The 24,935-nt window shown below is 31.1% G+C and overlaps 1 protein-coding gene across 3 annotated transcripts in view; it reads right to left on the bottom strand.

Annotated features, from left to right (window-relative positions):
* Positions 1-24,935, bottom strand: part of LOC129981942 (suppressor of lurcher protein 1-like) — a 554,298-nt gene that overhangs the window by 29,804 nt on the left and 499,559 nt on the right. For all 3 annotated transcript variants that reach the window (XM_056093005.1, XM_056093007.1, XM_056093006.1), the window contains exon 4: positions 24,522-24,560. In XM_056093005.1, the coding sequence (XP_055948980.1) occupies positions 24,522-24,560 (39 nt within the window). The remainder of the gene's footprint in view (positions 1-24,521; positions 24,561-24,935) is intronic.

Here is a 24,935-nt window from a genome sequence, read left to right as displayed (position 1 = left end):
TCGTTAACGTTGCATTAAGAAACTGCATGCAGGCTGCAAGCTTTTGATAACTAAAATTTCCGCCAGATTTCAAAGTGAATATGGGCTGTTTTGAGATGCTACTTTGTTAGATGACAAGGATAACCCCTGAATAGCCATCCATCTCTCTAGATGATGATGTAACACAGATGTGCGGATGCCCGTCCCAAGAAGTATTGTTACGAAATTTCCCGGGTTCGTTTGGATAGTGGAAGTTATATGGTGTGGAGAACGCTCAATCAGCAGGCGGCAGTAGAAAAAACAACAACAACAACAAAAAAACGACGTTTATTTACACGAAGACAGGACAGGACAGCACAAAGTCGACAACTATTTACAACATAGAGAAGGCAATTATCTTCAAGCTAAGACGTGCACACAGGAACATACAACAAGACTCTACTGCAGACAGTAGCGCACAGCTTATTTCAGCATTAGCTTGACTCCGTCGCTGCTCCGCTAATCTCTGGAAGGCCAGTTCTTTACCATCGATTCCGACTGCTACCCCTACTCTGGCAGCTACAGACTACCTCCTTTTATAGGTCTTAGGAGAGGGGGCTAGGAGCCTCTCAACCAATCAGGAACTTTCGAGGCGTATATCGGTTCCCAACGGACGGATCGGGAAAATACTCGATGTTTCGGGTATAATCTATTTTGGCGCCAAAGTCGCCAAATTCGTCACCAAGTCGCCAAATGGTCGCCAAGTTTGTCGCCAAGCTCTGGGACCTCCGACGCGACACCCGGACTACGTCCAATACAGATGACTGTAAAACGGTCTTTCTGATGATGGAACCAACTATGCTGGGAAGCAGCATCACAGATTCGTAACAGTATGTTCAACATTGCGGGCTAGGATGAAAAATAATGGGGTCGTTTGTGGAGTCGAATTTCTGATTTTAAATTCCAGCATCCCAGACAGATGTTAGAACATCACGGACCCGTTGAAGGTGCACTGCGTATTTTTAAATTGCTGAAATCAATGCATGTCCTTAAACTCCTCTCAAAATTTCGAAGAAGTTCATGGTTGCATGAATTGAAGCTACTGAGTAGGTTTTCATACATATGGGTTTTTATTGAGTCTTTCATTTGTTTCTCTGTTTGAAGTAGTTTCAGTGAAAGCGACTTGATTCATTCAGAAGTAAACAATAATGAAGCTTTTTGCAAATGTGTCCATTTCTAAATACTTTGTTCTTTCTTCCTGCATATGATTGGAGTATAAAAATGACATATTATCTCCAAATTTTAGTTTTTGCACCCGAAAGTATTTGTGTTTTTAATTTTTATATGAGCATAAGAACAAGAGAGACAAAATGATTTTCGATTAGATATAAAAACAGGCACTATGAGCAACGGAGAATGCAAAAACCAACAAAATTATAATCGATGTGTAAATGTTTCCACTTATAATATTTTTTAAAGGAATATATAAATATTTGACATATGGCTAAGGTTTAAGACTTTATCAAAGTGATTGAGAATGAGTGAAACGTTCATTCAATAAAACGACAAATGCTATTAAACATTTTGAAAATCAATAATGTACGAACATTGATAAAGCGATTATTTGTGTTCGTACAGAACTGTATTTACTCACAAGTAAATAAATTTCAGAAGTTTTTTTCCCTTCAGCTAGTTCTCTATTGAAATTTCAGACTCTTATTTTAAATTCTTAGTATACGTTATTACTTTGGAATACTTTCATTAAGACATTGTGTATTTAGATGAATGCAAACATCCCGCTTACTCAGAAATGGGGGCAAAATTTGATCTCTTTTTCAAGCACAAAGTTGAATTTGAACATTGTCTTCATTTCATTTCGCTCAATTTACAAGAAGACTAGAAAATTTGGCTCTTTGCCTAAAAACTAATTCTACGAATTATCCTTCGTCACATATGTACATGAGCCAACGAATGCCATGTCATTAGGGTATTCCATTGCGGATGTGAAGAGTCAAGTATCATTTGGGGAGAAATTAATTCCTTTCGGTCCAACTCCTCAAGCATCATAAGTTGTAAACATCAGAAGGATCTCTCTGAGCAGGAAAATGATTCAAAAATAAGTGAAAAGAAATTATTTTTTAATTGCGTTATTTTTTTAACTATACTTCAGAATGCAAGTTTTGGATATAAGTTTAAAAACAAATGGGAAAAAGATTAGTGAACGCATAACGGTCTAATACACTTTAAGCACGCGGTACTTATCCCCAAATTTAGAGGAGCACAAAAAAGATGCGCATTTTCTTGTGTATGTAAGGGAGATTGATAAAGAAAATAATTCTTTTTCATAAAGCTCTTAAACACATTCAAGCTGCTCCTGTTTCTTAATAATCTTGATATATTCCATCACTACACAGTGTTTTTTACCCAATGAATTTATTTCAATGTCAGATAAACGGCGGACAGTGAAAAATACCAGCATTAAAGTAACCAGATCGGTATAATTGCTCGCTTATTAGAATTATTAGATGTTGTTTCAATGTAAACTCCACGTCACCTCCAGTGATTATTCCTCTGATTCAAGCTACACACACACCATGTAAGCAAGAACTTCAGAGAAAAAAACTAAACAGTTAAACTTATATATCGAGATCGGCTTAACCACCTTCGGCGATCCGCTGTTATGACATTAATAAATTAATTTAGTCATGTCAACAAATTATGACGGGTTGCATCTTATCACAATCAAAGGGAGTATTTTTTTTACACGATAAATGCAGAGTATTAAGAATGATTAGTTATACTTGGAGAAGAGGTGAATTTAATGGACGAAATCCATCCAGTGGTTGTGATTAGAGATTCTATCAAAGTTTTAGTTTGCAATATCTTTTGAAAGTGTGGAGAGATAAGAGAAGGATAATATACCAGTGATGACTTATCTAGGAACATTATCTAGCTTTCATATGAAATAAAAATGAGCAAAATCAGTAATATGTTTACGGTTGAGGAACTCTGTCAAGCTTTCTTTTTCTTTAGAGAATATGCCGCGAAGTCTGCTTTAATAATTTTCCTCTAAAATGTGGACTGATGGTGATTGGAGATATGTAATCATTGACGGCATGTTTAGAAGTCATGATCTTTCATACGAAATAAAAAATGATGAAATGAGACCCATTGTTGGGATTGGAGGACTGGTTCTTGTATTTTCTTAATTATTCTAAGGTTTGAGATATATTATAATTGAATAATGCAATGAATCCAGCTTTCACTGTCGTTAAACTTACGGATCGGACCTTCGAATATTGATTCTATCAAAAACAGACCCTATTTGTGATATTTCAAGCACAAAGAGATATAAAGGTACTATTTACAGACAAAGAAAATTTTTTTAGATAAATCTACCAGCAATGAGTAATAGACGAAAGGATCAATAGATGCTTCTCAATTTTATAAAGTTCGCTGAGGCTTAATTTTTTCGCTTAATTAACCCCTTAACTGTTTCATTTTCTTCACTATCTAATAAGATGACACCTTATATTTTGCGAATATTTTCTTATTTTGATTCAAATAGAAATCCATTGCATACTTGACTTATCTATGTATTTGAAGTAATTTTAATATTGAATTATAATCATCATGAATGGCTTATTTTTTTGCTTGCAACTATCAAAATTCGATAAATCGATGCACGTATGGCACTCGGGCAAAACAGTTAAGTGGTTAATAAATTTCGCTTAATTTAGCTACTATAAGGAACAACTTTCCTTTTATTATAGATTGCGTGAAAGGATGAAGAAATATAGCTTTGAACTTATTTACGAAAATGAAGAAGATTTCAACGAAAAGATGCGGGCCGTCAAAAATGATGTCATTTATTACTGAAATAACACATATTATAAGATTTAATTAAAGATATAGCTTAGAAGAGACTGGAACAAAAGTATGAATTTTAGATGATGATCGTTACTCGAAGAATATGGAATGCGTATTCTTTATATATAATACTCCCGAGTATATGCATAATCTTGCATATTTAACTATTTAATTAAATTATTCATAAGGTATTTCTTTTAAAAAAAGGGGTTAAAACTCAACATTGAGCAGATATTAAAAAGGAATTGCTAACTTAGAGTTCACATCGTAACTTGAATTCTACAATATTCTTCTTTTTTTTTGTTCCAAAACATCTAGCTGTTGCCATTCAACTATATACAGTACTCTGTCTCTAATAACAATACATACGAAACTGACTTGTTTTTTTCAGTTGCCAATACAATATAATCCCATTCGGCCACCTTGATCTTTCAATTGCCCTCAACTGAACCAAATATTACAATACAGAAATTATTGTTATCCTATATATATAAACAGTTCCGTATGTCTTACATGAAATATCCAACAAGAAACTCGACATATAAAGCATTCCATGTAGAATATAGAGGTTTCATCCATTGAGATAATGGCAAAATCTACATGTAAGAATTTATCAATTGATAAAATGAAGCTAAACAAGAAATTCGATGTGATATTACGTAATTCGGTAATCCAGAATCTTTAACGCAATTCATCAATGATTTAAGAAATTCATATTATCAATGAATAATAAAATATAGGGTCTCACACAAGCGTACAAATCTGTCCATATTGTCAATACTGGCATGTAATTCCTTATCTCTCTTTGATGTTACAGGGTAAGTCGACAATTTCATCATTGCCAACACATTTATCTTCCAAAAATTAGATAATTTTATCTCCTATGTTCTAAAAAAACACGTGTTTTTCTATTTTTAATTTTTAAAAAGCGAAGAATGTCCTTGGAAGAATGAATCCATTGTCAACAAACTCTGCTTCAGAACTGGTAGGATAGACTGTATTTTTCTCTAATTTAATGTTTTAAAAAGCTTCAAGACTTACACGATTTTTTTTCTTCAATTTAAAATCAATAGTTCATCCTCACAATATTCGATGTGAAATTTTTTTTCTATTCTGGTGTGAGCAATACGAGAGAGATTAAGCCATGACCATCTAATGATAAGATTAATTGGCTACACCTTATTAGGGATAGCATAGATATTTAAACATTAACTTTTCCGATTGTCCTCAAAATGGGCAAAGAATCAAATAGTAAACCTCATCGAATAAAATATCAATGATTAATTTTGATAATATAAATAAACACACTTGAAAATTATGTTAGTAAAATTGGTTTTCTGACTGCTATTTTAAAAGAAATCATTCTGACCGCAATTTTAAAAGAAATAATTGGTTATTTGAGCTCAATTTCTTATAGAATTTTATTCTAGAAGACTGATGATTATTGGATTCGATTTATTTCCAATAAAACTTAGTGCATGTTACAATACTTCGACTAAATCAATCTCATAATTACATTTCTAAGCGATTCGCTAGCAAAAAGTAAGAAAAAAATCACCGAAAAGATATTACTCATCATAAAAATGCAAGTAACAGCAAATATCAAATACTTGGTAACAACCAGCGAACAAAAACAAATCTTATCATTTTTAAAGAGAGACAGAACCATGGAAAGTGGAGAGCATACATCAGGGGAAAAAAGCATGGATTCCTATTCAGTTTAATTGGTGTTTTTCTAGCCAGAGGGTGCCAAGAAAAGAGTTTCGGGGAGCAAGAGAGGGGGATACCCCCAATTACAGAATCTGACTTTTCCTTCTAATCAAGGTAATTACATCCCCCAAAGCATCAGACTTGATTAAAGTACCTGAGAGACATGTGATCTGGCGGAACCCATCAAACCTACTTTTAGAAAAGAGAAGAAAGGATTTTGTCTGGGGCAAAGAATCGTATTTCATGAAGGAAAGATCGAAAGTGTCAATTGCTTCTCTTTGATGCTAGAGAAGGGATTTTGGTGCAATGGGTAAAAATATAGAGGGATGGGGTGAACTGTTGTGGAGTAGCTCCCTTAATTCATTCAAAGATGATGTTCTTTAAACTTAATTTCCACTTATAGAATATCGTAGAGCATTTGTATGAATTGGATTAATTCGCTCTGAGGATCCTAAAAGAATATATTTTTTTTTGTAATTACATCCATTCAAATACAGTTTTGGTTATCCTATTGTCATTAATCAATTATAGTTTTATCAATATTTAGTAGATCATTCTAAATCGTTTTGAATTTTCATAATTCATATTCAGAGACAAAAAATAGTTATTATGCAATTTTTAATTGTAATTGTAATCACGTTATCTAGTATAACTTTAATAGCCATACTTTCTTAGTTGGATAATATATTTAATGACTGAGGCAAGGAATCGGAGGAAGATGGTTAAAGGTTCTGTACTCAGGTTGTTATCTTTGTTATCTCTATAAGATACTGGTAGAGTGATATGAACTTCAGCAAAGAATAGACCACGGGATCAAGCTGATGGGTGACGGCTTTTCTAGTATTTCTCCAAGCAGTACGCAAATATGGATGACTTTCCTTTCAAAGACCTTCACGAAGGAAGTTTATTTCCCAATATTGGATTAAGCCAGAATCTTACTTCAGACTCTCCAAGATCAGCCGGATATTTCTGATTCCATTTGGCTAGATATGTTTTACAAAGTAGGAAATAAACTACTAAAGCAAGGATGATTAAAAAAACTAAATACTTATTTTTCTACGAAGAATGTTTTAATCTTAAAAATACTTTATAGAGTGGAAAGATAGAATACAATTTTGAATCAAAAGCAATCACTTTAATTTAAAAAAAAAAACCGAGTTAGTTCGATCCGTTTAGATGTCTGAACTTATAAATTTTGATTGCCCATTATAATGTTTCAACCCTGATATATTTTCTATAAATTGCATGAAATGAATACTGAAGAGCACTGTTCAATTTGCTTATATTTATGCCTCTATTGAAGACTATTTAGGATCGGATCAGTTAATATTGAGTCCTCGACCAGAGGATGAGGGTGTGTCTGAATCAGTACTCTCCTCCAAATTTCTGGGTATACCGGCAAGAGAACTCGGCCCCAATATATTTAATAGATATTTTTGCTGTCAGTTTGTCATTCATTTCTAAATTTAATAGAATTTTTAAATTTTGCATAATTCTATGTTCTCTGATAGTAATATTTTCAGGATTTGATTATCAGTCAATAGCTTGGTTTTAATTAAATTTTCTCCACATGTATCGTACCATTTGATAGGAGACTTAAAAAATACCCGATTTAAAATACTATAAAATATTTTTTTATGAAACGAATTGAAAAGTAAAAAGCATTTATTGATTAGTGTAAAAATAAATAATTTTTTAAAGTATCGAAACGAATTTTAAGAATATGAAGTACTTTAAAATTACTATAAGAAATATTGAATGTAATAAATATAATAAAGAGATTAAATCGCAATGGATATTTGAAGGAAAAAAATTCCTAAACGCATCGCAAAATTTAAAATATAAATAAAATGAAATTCGAAATGACTTTAAGAGTTTTATCAGCTTTTTGTGCTTTTCATTCTGTATTGAATTCCATATCTTAGATTTTTTTAAAAAAAATTCCTTTCTTCTTATAAGTACTCATGAAAAAATGTGTTTGGGGAGTTTCTTCTGAGTTTTTCTGTAAGTTAATTTTTTAATCTGTTGGAAAATTATAAGACATCTTAATTTTCTATGTAAACACTTCTACTGCTGATAAGAACCATTATTGAAACTGCAGAAAAGTTAATCTGTATGGATAAGTGAGTTTTTCCACAAGGTACAAAGACACTAAAAACAAAAGAAACAAAAAGCCAATGGTTTAACAATATTTGCAGAGACTTGCTGGCTAAGTGCTAATCAAACTGCAGCCACGTTCGAAAATTACGCCAGTTCACAGCTTAGAGCTTTATCAGGTAAAGCAACACAAGACCTTTGTTCTATAAGATGGATACTTTAAAGTTTTTTTTTTATTTAAGTTATCGGCGATATGTCGAAGCCAAAGTTGCTCAAATGAATAGAACCACGAATACCTTCGAGAAAGAAATTCACCTTCTTCTAGACTTATTGATTAAACTTATCAAAGGCGGTTTTTCCTTTTCAAGGGTGAATTTTCAACATAATTTATAAAAAGAGAGAGTTTATCAACAGTTACCTCAGAATATAGTACTGAGTATTATAAATATTCAGTTAATGTAATATATATATATATATATATATATATATATATATATATATATATATATAGTTCAGGGATGCTAAATAATTCACATTAGATATTGGGATATCTATTTTCTAAGATAAAGAAAAGCATAACAAGCATCAATATTTTATTTATGTTCTTATAACAGAAATTTAAATAATAAATATATAAATATCTTTTACGAAAAATATCCACTTAATTGCTACAAAATAAAATAAATAGTTTGGAATAAAAACTAAATAATCATCACCTTTAATAATTTTTGCAAAGAAATTTGCCTAGTATTCTTCACAAAAGAAAACATTTTCAATAGATTAAAAGTAAACATTCAGTGAAGGATGGAATATTATAGCATTTAAAATAGTTAAAATAAATCCAGACAAAAATTTATAATCTATTTTAGATAAATTGGAAATAAATATTTTTTTAAAACTTATCATTTATCTAAGCATCCATTATAGCCTTCATAAGTATTCTTGATGTATTTGCATTAAATTTCACGTTACCCAAAGCTGTTATATTAGCGTGAAATAATTTCTTAAGAATGCGGAAAAAAAGGCGAGTCTAAAAGCAGTTAACAGTAATTATATAAACAGCAAGGGAGATCATTTTACAAATAAAGGCATGGAAAAAAATGGCTGCCCTTTGGTGAGGTTTGAAAGTTTAATGAGAGGATTCGGACTCTGGCATCATCCCTTTCACCTTTAGAATGAAGTCCGTCTGAAAATGGGTCTTAAATTGCTTCGAAACGGTACGTGAATAAACTAAATTATCTGATGATTTGGTTGAGAAATCTGATCCATTCTATTAATAAAAGCGCATGTTAAAAACTCCTGGCGTCTTTCTAGATAATGAGAATTTCATTAAAATCTTAAAAGATAATAAACCTTTCTTATTAATATATTTTTATGATACTCTGTTTACAGTATTAACTTAAACATGAAATAGTACTAATAGATATTTTTCAAAATTCAATTAAATTAGGTATCAGATAAATTTATTTCTAGATTTAAAAAAAAACATTAAGTTGATAACTGATTAAGGAAAAAAATCAAATATATTATTTGAAATTTTGAAAAATAGTGAATTAGATATTTCAATAAAATCTTGTTGCAATGGAAGCTGAGAGTGGAGAAAACGCTGCAGATTAAAGCGCCAAGGGACGCCCGGAATGCAAATATTAGTTTCTTAACTTTTATCTCACGTTTTTACTGAACAGCAAAATGGAGTTAACGGTTTGAATATCTGACTAATAAAGTTACAATAAATAAAGAGTTCGGATTCTATAGGGGATTGTTTACTTGTTATTCGAAAACAAAAAGGTTTCATTTGATGATGTGAAGCATTTTTTGTTATGTTAATTTGGAGTTTTATTAAATTTTCAGCTGCTTTTTATTATTCTATTGAATTATTCATTTTTATTTTATTCTATCGAAGAAATTCATTTGGAAAAGGTCAGAAACTCCGAAATGAGTTAGAACACTCTGAATAAAACCTGAAAAAGGACAAAATGCCCTTTAAAGTTTAGTAAATACAATCCTTTGTGAATAGGAAGGAGACAATTTAACACAGCCAGAAATTCGACGAAAATTTGTTTTATAACAATGAATAGTTTTTTCATCTTTGGAAAGAATAGAAAAAAGTTTCTTATACATAAATTAACTTATTTCTCAAAGCTGGTAAAAATGGTGCCAACAGTGACTTTTTGAGTTAATGTATGACTTTTCATGACTGGGAGAAGGATTAGGAATTTTCACCTCTTGTTGTACTTTTAACCAGGATTACTTAAAATCTAGAATGCCGAAATGGATTTTAAACAGAAATTATCGCTGCGATAGGACTGACTATTTATGGAAGATTTCATTGGCTTTCCTCCCTGTTAAACAAAAGTATAGGGCATTATCCGATGAAAATTCTTTACTTACCCCATGTATAGAAGATAATTCAAATTTTTACCCTCTTTTTTTGTCCTACGTTGGTACTCTAAAGGGAAGTATGGATTTAAGAAAAGGAAATTCTAATTTTTTTCTTTATTGCAAGTCCCAGATTACTGTTCTTGGCTAAGAATTATATCGAATCAGGAGAACCATAGAAAAATATATCAACGTTTCTTTTTTTGTTCAGAGCATAGGTTAGAATGCACGTTATTGTTCCACAAAAACAATAAAATTTCCCTCTATTCTCAGCAGTAATCTGTTGGGTTTCAAGTCCCTCTGTAGATAGCATCCTTTCCTTTTATATAGTATCACGGCATTTATACGTCCTACAACCTGCAACAGTGGTGAGCTAAATAGCTTTTCTTCTAACGACTTGAAAATTATTAAAGTTTTTGTTACCTTTTTACCTTAAAGGATATTACATTACCTTAAGGATAAGTTTTTGAGCTGAATGAGAAAGCAATATATATAAAGCATATATTAGATTAAACAAAAGATAAAGTAGTTTGCATAGTTACCAGCGGTTATTGCGAAATATTTTTATATCTTATATACGATATAATAGGCAAAATATCAAACGTACTACAAGTCACTAAATACTTTATTTAAAAAGTATTGCTTCTTTTACTTTTCCTAAAAAATGATACTTTCACATATATCCCTTTATATCGAAATGCGAATATTTTACTGTGATAAAAAAAGATACTATAAATACCGCCCTTAAGATAACATGCAGTTCATGCAGTCAAGCATACACTTACGAGCTTTGAATAATTTCGATAATATAGATGACGCATGTTTTATGCACGTAATTAACAATCTTTTAAAAACCATAATTATGTACGAATTGTCTTAAAAATTGACAGAAAAAAAATCGATAAAATTATTTTTTAAAGAATTTGTTTTAAAAATGATTGTAAATCTTATGAGTCGATAGATAATAATAATTAACTGTTTAATACTTACGAGTGAACACAAACGATAAATTCAATTTGACAAAAAGTAGAAATTGCACACATATTTTGATGTATACTTTGCGTCAAAAAACTTGAAAGATCTGATATGCTTCCACATAGGTTAAAGATACATTTAAAAATAATTTGAAATCAGAACTGATACTTGACATGGATTGGTCAATTACTATTTTTAAAAACTTTGTTTGGATTATTTGGTCAAACAGCAGAAATGAGGATGAGACAAATGACAGAAAATTTGGCAAAGAATATGCAAGGAAACTCGTCCTTTTTTATATTCTTAAAATAGTTTTCCGTTTTGATATTTGTATTCCCTAATAGTCTGCTCTAATTGATTTGTATTCATTCTCATATTTAGAAAAAAGATAACATTATTAAAAGTTTTATACTAATTTAGATATTAAACCAATATTAGTGTTCGTTAAATGACATTTCGAGAACAACTATGCCGCCAGAGCAAAACATGGAAGGCTGCTTAAGGCTCACTTAATCAGTCCTCTTCAAGCTTCATTACGATACAGAAGCGTCTTTTACTCTTAGCTTTAAGATAATTAATGATAAAAACTAAAGCCACGTCAGTGCATCTCAGTCATTCCAAGGATATTTTGGCAAAAAAAGTTCCAAGAAACCAGCGATTAAGTAATAAACCAATTTTCAACCCACTTACTAATGCCATCAAATATTCATTCCGTCACATTGTCCTTAGTAAACAACAAAGGATTACGAGTGCTACACGTTATGCTAGACATAATAAATTATACGCGAGGGAAATAATCTAATCACTTCATCATACCTATGCCTATACTTTTTGCTGCTTATGTCTCTTGCATTCTATGGCAGACCAGCTTTAAGATAATTAATGATAAAAATTAAAGCCACGTCAGTGCATATCAGTCATTCCAAGGATATTTTGGCAAAAAAAGATCCAAGAAACCAGCGATTAAGTAATAAACCAATTTTCAACCCACTTACTAATGCCATCAAATATTCATTCCGTCACATTGTCCTTAGTAAACAACAAAGGATTACGAGTGCTACGCGTTATGCTAGACATAATAAATTATACGCGAGGGAAATAATCTAATCACTTCATCATACCTATGCCTATACTTTTTGCTGCTTATGTCTCTTGCATTCTATGGCAGACCAGCTTTAAGATAATTAATGATAAAAATTAAAGCCACGTCAGTGCATCTCAGTCATTCCAAGGATATTTTGGCAAAAAAAAAATCCAAGAAACCAGCGATTAAGTAATAAACCAATTTTCAACCCACTTACTAATGCCATCAAATATTCATTCCGTCCCATTGTCCTTAGTAAACAACAAAGGATTACGAGTGCTACGCGTTATGCTAGACATAATAAATTATACACGAGGGAAATAATCTAATCACTTCATCATACCTATGCCTATACGTTTTGCTGCTTATGTCTCTTGCATTCTATGGCAGACCAGCTTTAAGATAATTAATGATAAAAATTAAAGCCACGTCAGTGCATCTCAGTCATTCCAAGGATATTTTGGCAAAAAAAGATCCAAGAAACCAGCGATTAAGTAATAAACCAATTTTCAACCCACTTACTAATGCCATCAAATATTCATTCCGTCCCATTGTCCTTAGTAAACAACAAAGGATTACGAGTGCTACGCGTTATGCTAGACATAATAAATTATACGCGAGGGAAATAATCTAATCACTTCATCATACCTATGCCTATACTTTTTGCTGCTTATGTCTCTTGCATTCTATGGCAGACCAGCTTTAAGATAATTAATGATAAAAATTAAAGCCACGTCAGTGCATCTCAGTCATTCCAAGGATATTTTGGCAAAAAAAGATCCAAGAAACCAGCGATTAAGTAATAAACCAATTTTCAACCCACTTACTAATGCCATCAAATATTCATTCCGTCCCATTGTCCTTAGTAAACAACAAAGGATTACGAGTGCTACGCGTTATGCTAGACATAATAAATTATACACGAGGGAAATAATCTAATCACTTCATCATACCTATACCTATACTTTGTTGCTGCTTATGTCTCTTGCATTCTATGGCAGACCAGGTTACCCTGCTAATTACCCTTCGCAAAAGCGGAGAGATCAAATGCTGCAGCGAGAGATAGAGAAAAAAAAATATTAACTATCGAGCGTTCACTGCTTGTGAAACTTCGTTGCTAGTACTAAATAATGCATGAGGAAGGCTTTCAAAAAATAGCGTTACGGGATGCAGAAAAACATTTTAAGATTCTTTAAGCCTTAAAAATTCCGCAGCGAATATATATTTTTTACGGCATGGGGATGAAACACTGAGAAGATTATCGCTGGCGATAAAAAGAGGTTGGGCATGAGCATGAATATTACAGGAGCACCATTTTTACTATTGAATTAGATTGACTTCAGCGCCTTTCATGAAAAACATTTCGCAGCATTATTCCAAACGTCGTTATGGTAAATAATAAGAAGCGTGGATGAGAATTCATTTTGAAGAACGAAGGGATAGATTTCTTCTTTGCTTGAAAAAAACAACAACAAATGATGCCGAAAATGAGTTTTGATTAGATTTTATATGTTAATAAAAAAAACGGTTTGCTCTTAAATACGAAGTAGTTTATGGATGAAATATGCTACTATTTTTTTATAAGAAATGTTATGGCTAGGCAGAAAGAATATATTTTTATATTTAGATATTAAAAGTCACATAACTTTTTGAATTCCCATTACGGTTTCGCATTGAGACTAGCTTCGTAAAAATCCTTTCATGTGACTTCCTATCTTACTATAAAAAAAGAATATAAATTATTTCAAAAGAAATTAGCCAATATTGAAATGACTCCCCGAATTAAAACGAACAGTAAAGGTTAAGGAGTAGTTTTATTGAGGAAATTTAGCTTGATTCAGTAACAATGCTTCGTTATAAAACAAGACGAATATTATTTTTGGATTTATATGCAATTTTGAAATATGAAAATGAAGCAAATACTTCAATTAATTAGACTCTTACCATTTGATTAAGATATCTTAGTTATTTGCACGTTTCTTGCTTGAAGCAACACAAGGGTTACTTTGGGACGGACTTAGTAATGCTGCATCATGGTCCGATGATGAGGGTGACACCTAAATTGCCAACCTTTCCTTAAACTTCAGAGTCGCATCAATGAGAGAACACTTTTACCCCCTTGTTCTTCCAGATACATTTACATGGCAATCCTTCACATGCAATCAAACTCCTGGAACTTTCCAGTCCAAAAGCTGAAACTTTACCACCAGGTCACCGAGCTGCCACCCCTCCAATATCACCATATCAATAGGAACCAGTTTGATACTAATGGATTTAAAGATCAACAACTCGTGCACATGGTGAAGCTTTTCTATCAAATCACGCTTTCTTTTTGTCCGAAAACCAAGAGTCTCCAACTAGATTAAAAGCATTACATCTTCTGAAAATGCAAATACTTACGGGCAATTTGCATAATATTTAAGGTAATGTAGAAATGATTTCCAAATAAAGTTCCTAAGGTTCAAAGAAGAGGGTAATGCATTCAGAATTTTATAGATCATGTCGTTTATTGTTTATTTGAAATGGGATTTAAATTTTACAATTCCAAGAGTGTTCCATATAGTTTTAAAAGATGTTAAAATTTCACATTTATATTCCTGTAGCTTTAAAACAAATTTATCAAATGCTTGAAAATTCTTTTTTTATTTAAAAATATACAATTTCTGATCACTTCAATTTTGGATGATTTAGTGGCGATTTAGTGGCAACATTAAAGGCTGAAAAATTGAGGATAAAAATAAAATAGAATGTTGAGCATAGTGTGTATATAAGTAATTATATTTCTTATTTCAATTTAAATCTTAATTTTCTATTTCTTAATTAATCCATTTTATTTTATTCTAAATTTATTTCCTGATTCAAATCCCACAATTATTTCTTACAAGCGCTAGAAAATATTGCTTATCATTGCCGTGTCATATATATTTAATACGTGGAGGTCAAAAAAAAATCACAAAAGCATGAGGTTTTGAAAATAATATATTAAAGAAATTAAACCCCAATATATGCAAAAAGAAAATTCGTAAGCATGCATTCGATTCTGAATTAATACGGTATTTCAACTAACGCTTCAAGAGCATAAGATTCTGATTCTTTCTTCATAATAATAAAAGCATATTTTAAAAACTTTAAAAAAAATTAGAAAACTTTTTTAGATTTGATTTTGATTATGCCCATTAAAAATTTTAAATTTGTAGTTGAAGTCATATATTTTATTTTAAATATCATTTCAGGGGCAATCAGTGATTTAACATATCTTAATTTTACGGGCAACTGCTCCAATAAGTTTGTTAAATCTATGACATTTCTATATTGTTTCACCATATTCCTAATCAATTATTTTTCGAAGGCAGAAGAAATGATTTTTACTCTAATTATGAAATAGATTCCGCAGAAATTTTGGTTGATCGCTACTTTTCATTGAAGATTACAGTATTACAAGAGAAATTTAAAGAAATAAAAAAATCTCATATTTGTGTAATGTATGTTAGAAACTGACTGCATTATTTTAAATTATTCAAATTAAAAACATTTAAAATTACTCGCATTTTAAAATATGCAAGTATTATATTTTTATTTTTTTAATATCAATAGTCCTTTTAGAAATATTTTTACGATTAAAATACCTAGAGGTAAAAGTTTTTGAATTTGGTTTCTTAGTATCTCTTTTTGAAATGCAATTTATAATTCACTGAATTCTCTGAAGAAGAACTCAATTGGAAAATGATTGAATTATTTTCGAGAAACTAATTTTAAGACATGATTTATGTGTATTGAACCGTAATTTAATTTCGAGTTCTCCTTAAAAGTGAAGTGTGAACGTTTCGCTACAAATATTTCTTTTAACTTGATTAGAACGATAAGAGGGCGGTAATGGAAAGAAAAAAAAATTGTACGGGAGAGGTATAAGTGTATTAAAATCTATCGAACCTATTATAAATTATAAATTTTGTTGCTTCTAATTAACTTTTTTATATTTTAGAATCGCAACTTTGAAAGCGATATATATATATATATATATATATATATATATATATATATATATATATATATATATATATATATATATATATATATATATATATATATATATATATATATATATATATATATGTGGTAAATTAACTTCACGAGAGGGCGCTCTGCGTTCTTCCGGTGATAGCCAGCAGTCGGAGGGCAGAGTTCAGAGTTCACTAGAGGAGGGGAGAGAACGGACGTCCGCCGAGAAGGGTGCGACCGGAAACCGAGAAGACGTGATACTCTGAGAAAGGGCCGAAACTGGAATTCTTGCGTTGAAGAATTCCTCTGCAAATGCCAGTGAACCACGCGTAGGTGGGAAAGATCCTTTAAACAACATCAACTGTCCATCTTCATGTAATATAAATTCCTTCATCATTGAATTCTCATTTGTAAAATTCATCAGAATCATTATTTGTTAATCAAGAATAAAAAGATTAAGCTAATCCAAGTGGACTGATGCATTAAAACCCATCACACCCACACACACACACACATATATATATAATTTACTTTTGAAATAAAGGAAATGAAAAGATGCAATTAACAACTGTGATAGAGAAAAAATAGGGATAATAAGTTTCAATTTGCCGAAAGACTTATTTTAGATAGACCCAATAGATAAATTTTATTATGAGCTAATTGAAGCAGATGGTACTTCAATTTTTCTTTTTTTTATATTTTGTTTGATTTAACATTTTCAATTTAATTAAGATCATTTTCATCAATTTATGAAAGAGGAATTTTAAAGTATAATCGATTACCTGGACGAGAAAACTTTTCGTTGTTTTTAGAACTGGAGAGTTAAATTTGCATTTAGAGAAATAAGATTATTTTATTATTTCAAGAGTTCATTCAATAATTTTTCAACATTTAGTCATTTTGACTGAAATGTTTAAAAAAAAAAAAAAAGAAATGGCTACGCGTGTTGTAACTATTTTATTTAGTATGGTTATTTATTAGGTTGGCCTATATATATATATATATATATTAAAATTTCGATGTAAAAATTGCTACTCCAAGAATGCATAAATGAAAACGAAGACATGAACGAATCAAGTGTAAAATACTATCATGTTACAATGATCGTACTAATTTATAGCTTCCAGAGTGAATAAAATTGTTTGTTCATGATTAATTGATTTGTATGCAGATCATGTTGCCATCCAGATCCTAACAAATCATCGCTAGTCGAAATAAAAAACAGAAGTGCATGGCAAAGATCGTGATCAGGTGGTGCTAATTGGAATTACAGATCCGGAAAGAGTTAGAAGAGGTGAAAAAATCTTTTTTTTTCAGTATTCAGGTGATTTTCAAAGCTCAGATTTAAACAGGAGATATTTGACAGTTCCAAACATGACTAAAAGCTTTATTCGGGTGGATTACTTTCCTTATATTTTAAAATTGGTTACTTGTTTCTGATGAATTAAATGAATTAAGTATGATATTCAACCAAGCTGTCAAATGCTAATACGAAAAAGTAAAGAATTAAATATTAAATGCACAAATACTGAATAATAATTAATAAAAAAACGATTTGGGATCAATTGTGCTTTAGTCGTTTCCGTTTTATCAAAATAACGATAAACATCAGTGAAAAATAATTTATGCCCAATTAATTTAAGCGTCAGTACGCAAACTTGATGAGAGTAACCATCGAAATAAAGTGAACAACTTCATTTGGAATTTGACTGGATTGTATTCATTGAATTTTTCTTGCGTAAGTGTCCCGATGCTAACTATGTTTCAAGTTGTAAAATCATATCAATGTTAAAAGTAAAAAAAAAGGAGCAATGTAAAAATATATTCTGAAATTTTAACGAAATTTCAATGATTGGATAAAAATTCATAGACTTTAAAATTCCAAAAAAAAAAAAAAAAAAAAAAATGAACTGAGATTTAAGCAAATCTTAGCGACTTATGAAGTGTCTTATCAAGGAAAGAAGATAATGGAATGTTAGATTTTTAAACTTCATTTAGAAGACGTTAATTCTAATCAATATAACTAATTCTCTAAAATCTTGATTTAACCTCTCCCCTTCTCTGAGATGAAAGCGAAACTAAAGAAAGCCCAATAGGCAGAGATAAAATTCGGTTTATGTGAATATTAAAAGGGAGAAGAGCAGCGTAATATTTGTAGAAAGAAAATGTGAGAAAAAAATTGATTTAGACTGAAAACAGATTAGACCGATTTCCATCTCTAAAAGAAATTTAATGTTTTTAAAACAAAGTTGTGCATATGACTGTGCATAAAGAGAGCTATAGCACATCTATACTATTAACTGCAAAAGGTTAACGTTTTCAGATTAATAAAATATCATTTAAATGCCTATAGAAAACAAAAATCCACAGTATTGCTGTTGGTTCCTAGACGAGGGGAGAGAACGGACGTCCGCCGAGAAGGGTGCGACCGGAAACCGAGAAGACGTGATACTCTGAGAAAGGGCCGAAACTGGAATTCTTGCGTTGAAGAATTCCTCTGCAAATGCCAGTGAACCACGCGTAGGTGGGAAAGATCCTTTAAACAACATCAACTGTCCATCTTCATGTAATATAAATTCCTTCATCATTGAATTCTCATTTGTAAAATTCATCAGAATCATTATTTGTTAATCAAGAATAAAAAGATTAAGCTAATCCAAGTGGACTGATGCATTAAAACCCATCACACCCACACACACACACACATATATATATAATTTACTTTTGAAATAAAGGAAATGAAAAGATGCAATTAACAACTGTGATAGAGAAAAAATAGGGATAATAAGTTTCAATTTGCCGAAAGACTTATTTTAGATAGACCCAATAGATAAATTTTATTATGAGCTAATTGAAGCAGATGGTACTTCAATTTTTCTTTTTTTTATATTTTGTTTGATTTAACATTTTCAATTTAATTAAGATCATTTTCATCAATTTATGAAAGAGGAATTTTAAAGTATAATCGATTACCTGGACGAGAAAACTTTTCGTTGTTTTTAGAACTGGAGAGTTAAATTTGCATTTAGAGAAATAAGATTATTTTATTATTTCAAGAGTTCATTCAATAATTTTTCAACATTTAGTCATTTTGACTGAAATGTTTAAAAAAAAAAAGAAATGGCTACGCGTGTTGTAACTATTTTATTTAGTATGGTTATTTATTAGGTTGGCCTATATATATATATATATTAAAATTTCGATGTAAAAATTGCTACTCCAAGAATGCATAAATGAAAACGAAGACATGAACGAATCAAGTGTAAAATACTATCATGTTACAATGATCGTACTAATTTATAGCTTCCAGAGTGAATAAAATTGTTTGTTCATGATTAATTGATTTGTATGCAGATCATGTTGCCATCCAGATCCTAACAAATCATCGCTAGTCGAAATAAAAAACAGAAGTGCATGGCAAAGATCGTGATCAGGTGGTGCTAATTGGAATTACAGATCCGGAAAGAGTTAGAAGAGGTGAAAAAATCTTTTTTTTTCAGTATTCAGGTGATTTTCAAAGCTCAGATTTAAACAGGAGATATTTGACAGTTCCAAACATGACTAAAAGCTTTATTCGGGTGGATTACTTTCCTTATATTTTAAAATTGGTTACTTGTTTCTGATGAATTAAATAAATTAAGTATGATATTCAACCAAGCTGTCAAATGCTAATACGAAAAAGTAAAGAATTAAATATTAAATGCACAAATACTGAATAATAATTAATAAAAAAACGATTTGGGATCAATTGTGCTTTAGTCGTTTCCGTTTTATCAAAATAACGATAAACATCAGTGAAAAATAATTTATGCCCAATTAATTTAAGCGTCAGTACGCAAACTTGATGAGAGTAACCATCGAAATAAAGTGAACAACTTCATTTGGAATTTGACTGGATTGTATTCATTGAATTTTTCTTGCGTAAGTGTCCCGATGCTAACTATGTTTCAAGTTGTAAAATCATATCAATGTTAAAAGTAAAAAAAAAGGAGCAATGTAAAAATATATTCTGAAATGTTAACGAAATTTCAATGATTGGATAAAAATTCATGGACTTTAAAATTCCAAAAAAAAAAAAAAAAAAAATGAACTGAGATTTAAGCAAATCTTAGCGACTTATGAAGTGTCTTATCAAGGAATGAAGATAATGGTATGTTAGATTTTTAACTTCATTTAGAAGACGTTAATTCTAATCAATATAACTAATTCTCTAAAATCTTGATTTAACCTCTCCCCTTCTCTGAGATGAAAGCGAAACTAAAGAAAGCCCAATAGGCAGAGATAAAATTCGGTTTATGTGAATATTAAAAGGGAGAAGAGCAGCGTAATATTTGTAGAAAGAAAATGTGAGAAAAAAATTGATTTAGACTGAAAACAGATTAGACCGATTTCCATCTCTAAAAGAAATTTAATGTTTTTAAAACAAAGTTGTGCATATGACTGTGCATAAAGAGAGCTATAGCACATCTATACTATTAACTGCAAAAGGTTAACGTTTTCAGATTAATAAAATATCATTTAAATGCCTATAGAAAACAAAAATCCACAGTATTGCTGTTGGTTCCAATCTCGTTTGGCCTAACTTGCATCTAGCCAAGATCAAAAGTCAAAGACTCATGGGAAAGATTGGCTGCGGAATTTTCTGTTGATCAGAATGATCCGAAACACTTGAAATAATCCCATAACTCCTTGCATGAAGAATTTTGACTTTGCTTCTAATGTGGATGGAATGTTTGATGGATATTCAGGGTAAAATCTCCTCTCCCCATTTCAGTTCCTCTTGGAAAAAATCTTCAATCAAACAGTTCGACCACAGCGGAGAATTCTTTGCTCAAGCCCATGTTGTGATATCAGGTTCTGAATAATACTGCATAAGGTCGTATCATTTAAATGTAAAATTTTCCAGCTATTCATGTTTCTCAGATGCGACATGCCATAGTTTAATAGATAAAAGAAAAAGAATTGATATTCCTAATAATATACCCCACGTATAGTTCAGTTTTACTGGGGGATAAACAGTAAAATTGTACTATGCATGGGAAATATCATTAACCAGATCTTTGACGCATAGCGTTACATGTGCTTGCACTCATATAAAAAAATGTAAATTACAATATTCTTATATCCATTTATAAATAAAGTTTAACTATGTTACATTGGTGTTAAATAATTTATTTTACACCTATACAGGTGAGTCACTATGTCTATGTGGCGAGTTCTGAAAAACAGAATATTCTTGTTCAAATATACAAAGTGACGGAACTTCCGGGGTGAGTGAAAAATCATTTCTTGACGTGTGACTGCCAACTGCGCATTATATGATGCAATATGCCACTGAATATGTAACAAAGACAAATAGGATTCACTCTATTTGCCGAAACGGTGAATAAAGGGTGCTGCCAGAAGCTAGAAATATGTTCAAAATCAATTCGGGGATAACGATCAGTTAAAAACAATTTATTGTGTAATTAATTCACGCGTCAGTGGGCAGAACTGGATGGCAAACAACCATCGAGATAAGATAAACAACTTCATTTGGGAGGCATTACTTCTAGTCGAGGCTTATTCACCGCTCCGTGGCGAAGATAATATTCTTGTGTTTTATCTCTTCCCTGAGAAGAAAGCGAGATTAAAGAAAGCACATTAGGCAGAAATGGAATATACAGACTCGCCTGAATATTAAATGGAGAAAATAGCATGGAGGCATTTACAGGGAGGGAGAAAGGATTCGATTTAGGCTTCGTGTCTCTCGATTCCTGACTTGCCTCCCCCCATAAGAAGAAATAATTTATATCCCCCAGACTCCATTTCCCAGTTTTCTTCCAATAACAAATGGAGAGTTCTGTCCTTTGATGACCGAAGACAAAGAGGGTGCGGGCAGATTCTTCATTAGCCGAAGTGCTTCCCGTTTCATTATATGCTGGGACTCGCTAGGGGGATTGTAGGCGGTGCCGCCCTTGCCTCCGAGGCCTCTTCCATCATAGCACGGAGTGATTTCATACAGGAGGTAGTACTCCACGCCCAGCGGTACGGGACGAAATGGAGCTGTCACTTGGAGGAGGCGAGGAAAAATTCCTTGTTGCGGGAATCTTTTAATTTGGACAATGCAAGACAGTGCTACGAACTCTCTGGCCCTAGAGAGACGGGTGATTGGAATTGTCATAAATGGAGAAAGCATCGGAAACACAATGCACTTGGTAACCATAGGGAAAATGGTAGACAAAATTGCCTCAAAACATGCCTCCTAAAACCTTGTCAATTTACAAGCATTACTTTTACATTCTGCATGTTAAACCGTGAATCTGGAAACTTTTATTTATTATAAAAAGTATGCACAAATTGTTGCTTTTTGTTTTTCCCTATGTTTGAATTTTATTTCAACTTCACCATGTCTAAAATTAAAATACCAGTATTTAAATTGCAGCCAACATAAGGCAGTGACAAAGAATATGCGGTACTAGAAAGAATGATTAGAATGATCATCTTTCTAGTACCGTAGTACTAGAAAGAATGATTAGAATGATCATCTTTCTAGTACCGTAGTACTAGAAAGAATGATTAGAATGATCATCTTTCTAGTACCGTAGAGGAATAGAGCAAACTTCCTTTCCAAGGGGAAAACAGTAAATAACAGAGCCGCATAGAGTTTATCTAGAAGTCTTGTTAATATGCAAATATTACTTCTAAAAATTCAGCATTAAACTGTATATGAAATTATTTTTTAAATTAATGTCACTAGTAGGCAATCTAGCACTATAAACAGAAACCTAAAGTAGAAATTATGTCTATCAATACAGGCTCATTTTGACTAGATGTACTAATAATAGGAGTTAACTTTTGTGTGCCATAGTTTCGTTTGTCTCCCTTTAAATAAATCTCTTTAAAAATTAGAGTTTGAATTCTAGTATTGAATAAACAAAACGATCTAAAAAACAAAACAAAACTAAAGATTATATTAAATGTTCGCACTTATAAATTTTGAGTTTCACATTCATGTAGCTTTTAAATCTTTTCAACGTAACTTCAAAATCCTTTCAAAACGTTTTCAACTTAATTGAGGTTTGATGCTCTACTAAGATAATTTAAGATATTTAATATTTTGCTGAAAAAATTGCAAATAAAATCAATTAAATCTGTATGATTTTAAATTAAAAATATATAATTCTCTATCTAGAATCCAAGTATTAGTTGATCTAACTTCATTTATTTTCCTCTCCTCCTCTCCCCTCCCCCCCAAAAAAAAGGATTAGAATGTTGTTCATGCAGATCTTGAAATAAACACTTCATTTTTCTTAGTGGTAAAATTGTAAATAAAAACATTCTATTATTGCATTAAAAGCCTTATTTCTTGGCAAGAACTGCTTGTCAAACCATATAGCAAATAGTTTTAAGACAATATTTAAAATGTGAAGCAAATTGTATTGAAAGTATAAGAGAAATGGTCCAAAATTGCCGTGACAAAACTTCGAAACTTCGCTAACAATGAAGGTATTGAAAATACATTATCAACCAAGATTAAGAAGGATTACAATTATGTTAAATTCTACGAATTTCTTTTAACGAAAACCGGAAAAAAGCATTTGAAAGATATCTTGGGAAACTAATTCACCATGGATAAAAGCACTCTTTATAAGATTAATTCTGAAGAAAAGTAGTAGAAGCAAAGTTACTTATATTATTTCTACTATTTACTTATGTGTAGTATACCTTTTTTTAAAAATGACCTTCGATCTTTACTGAATTTGATTTTTGAATGAGTTTGAAGGAGATACAACACTTCAATTACAATCCCAATATATCTAGTTTCCAAGTATGAATTTAAGAAAATATGACTACTGCAGAAAAAAAAATTATAGATGTAAGTTGTATTTACTTACTTAATTATACAAATACACTTAAAATATATTTTGAATTTGAAGGTAAAATTAAGCTTTCAAACCGTTTGACAATAAATAAATAAAAATTAAATATCCTGACTAGTTTCTTGAAAATAAAACTATTTGGCAACAGACGTCTAAATCTCATAGCTGCATAAAAATCCTAGCTCATAGCTGTATAAAATATAGCTCATCATAAAATCTCATAGCTGCGTTCTTCATTATTCTGAATAAACGTAATCATTAAGTTAAATATCTCACGAACATTTAAAAAAAAAATTAAGATGTTCACGTAACTCGGAAACAAGAAACAAATAAAAATGTTTCAGAAAGCAAAGAAAATAAATTTTAATAAACCAGATCACATTTCTTTGTAAACGTCACAAACTAAACGAATCAAAGTTAAATTCATTCTCATTTCTCTCACAAACAGTCAGAATAAACTTAAACTCAAAGTAAACTTTGAATTCTAAATTACTTTTTTAGAGATGGTTTGCATTGAATTTATGGTAACATTTATAAACCTTTTCAAAAATAAAACAAATAATTCACGCATAAAAAAGAATAATTACCAGATTGAGAATCCTGTCGTGCAGCATATATTCCAAAATCTGAAAGGAAAAAAAATATGAATATTAAAAAAAAAAAAAAAAAAAAAAAAAATCAGAATATTATAGGACTTCATATTTTCTCAAACCGTTTTATCTAACCATGATTTGTGCATCCTAAAGATTCACGAAGAATTAATTTAAATACAAATAGAGTCATGCTCATGCAAACGATATGGAAGCACGTGTCACTGAGAGATCGTTTGCATAATTCGCAGTTACAGTTTATCGCGCCAGAACAACTCTCTATGATATTCTTGGAGCGCAAAAATTTAATGTACAGAGATAAAATTTCTTTATTGATATCATTAACGTCGTTTAGCCTTCCACTCTAAGAGTAATTAGTGATTGTTTCGAATGCAAATTTCGGTAATCAAA

This window comes from Argiope bruennichi, chromosome 8 (assembly GCF_947563725.1).
Source record: "Argiope bruennichi chromosome 8, qqArgBrue1.1, whole genome shotgun sequence".
Taxonomy (NCBI): Eukaryota; Metazoa; Arthropoda; class Arachnida; order Araneae; family Araneidae; genus Argiope; species Argiope bruennichi.
The sequence above is the reverse complement of the archived record's forward strand: the minus strand, read 5'-3'. Positions and strand labels throughout refer to the sequence as shown.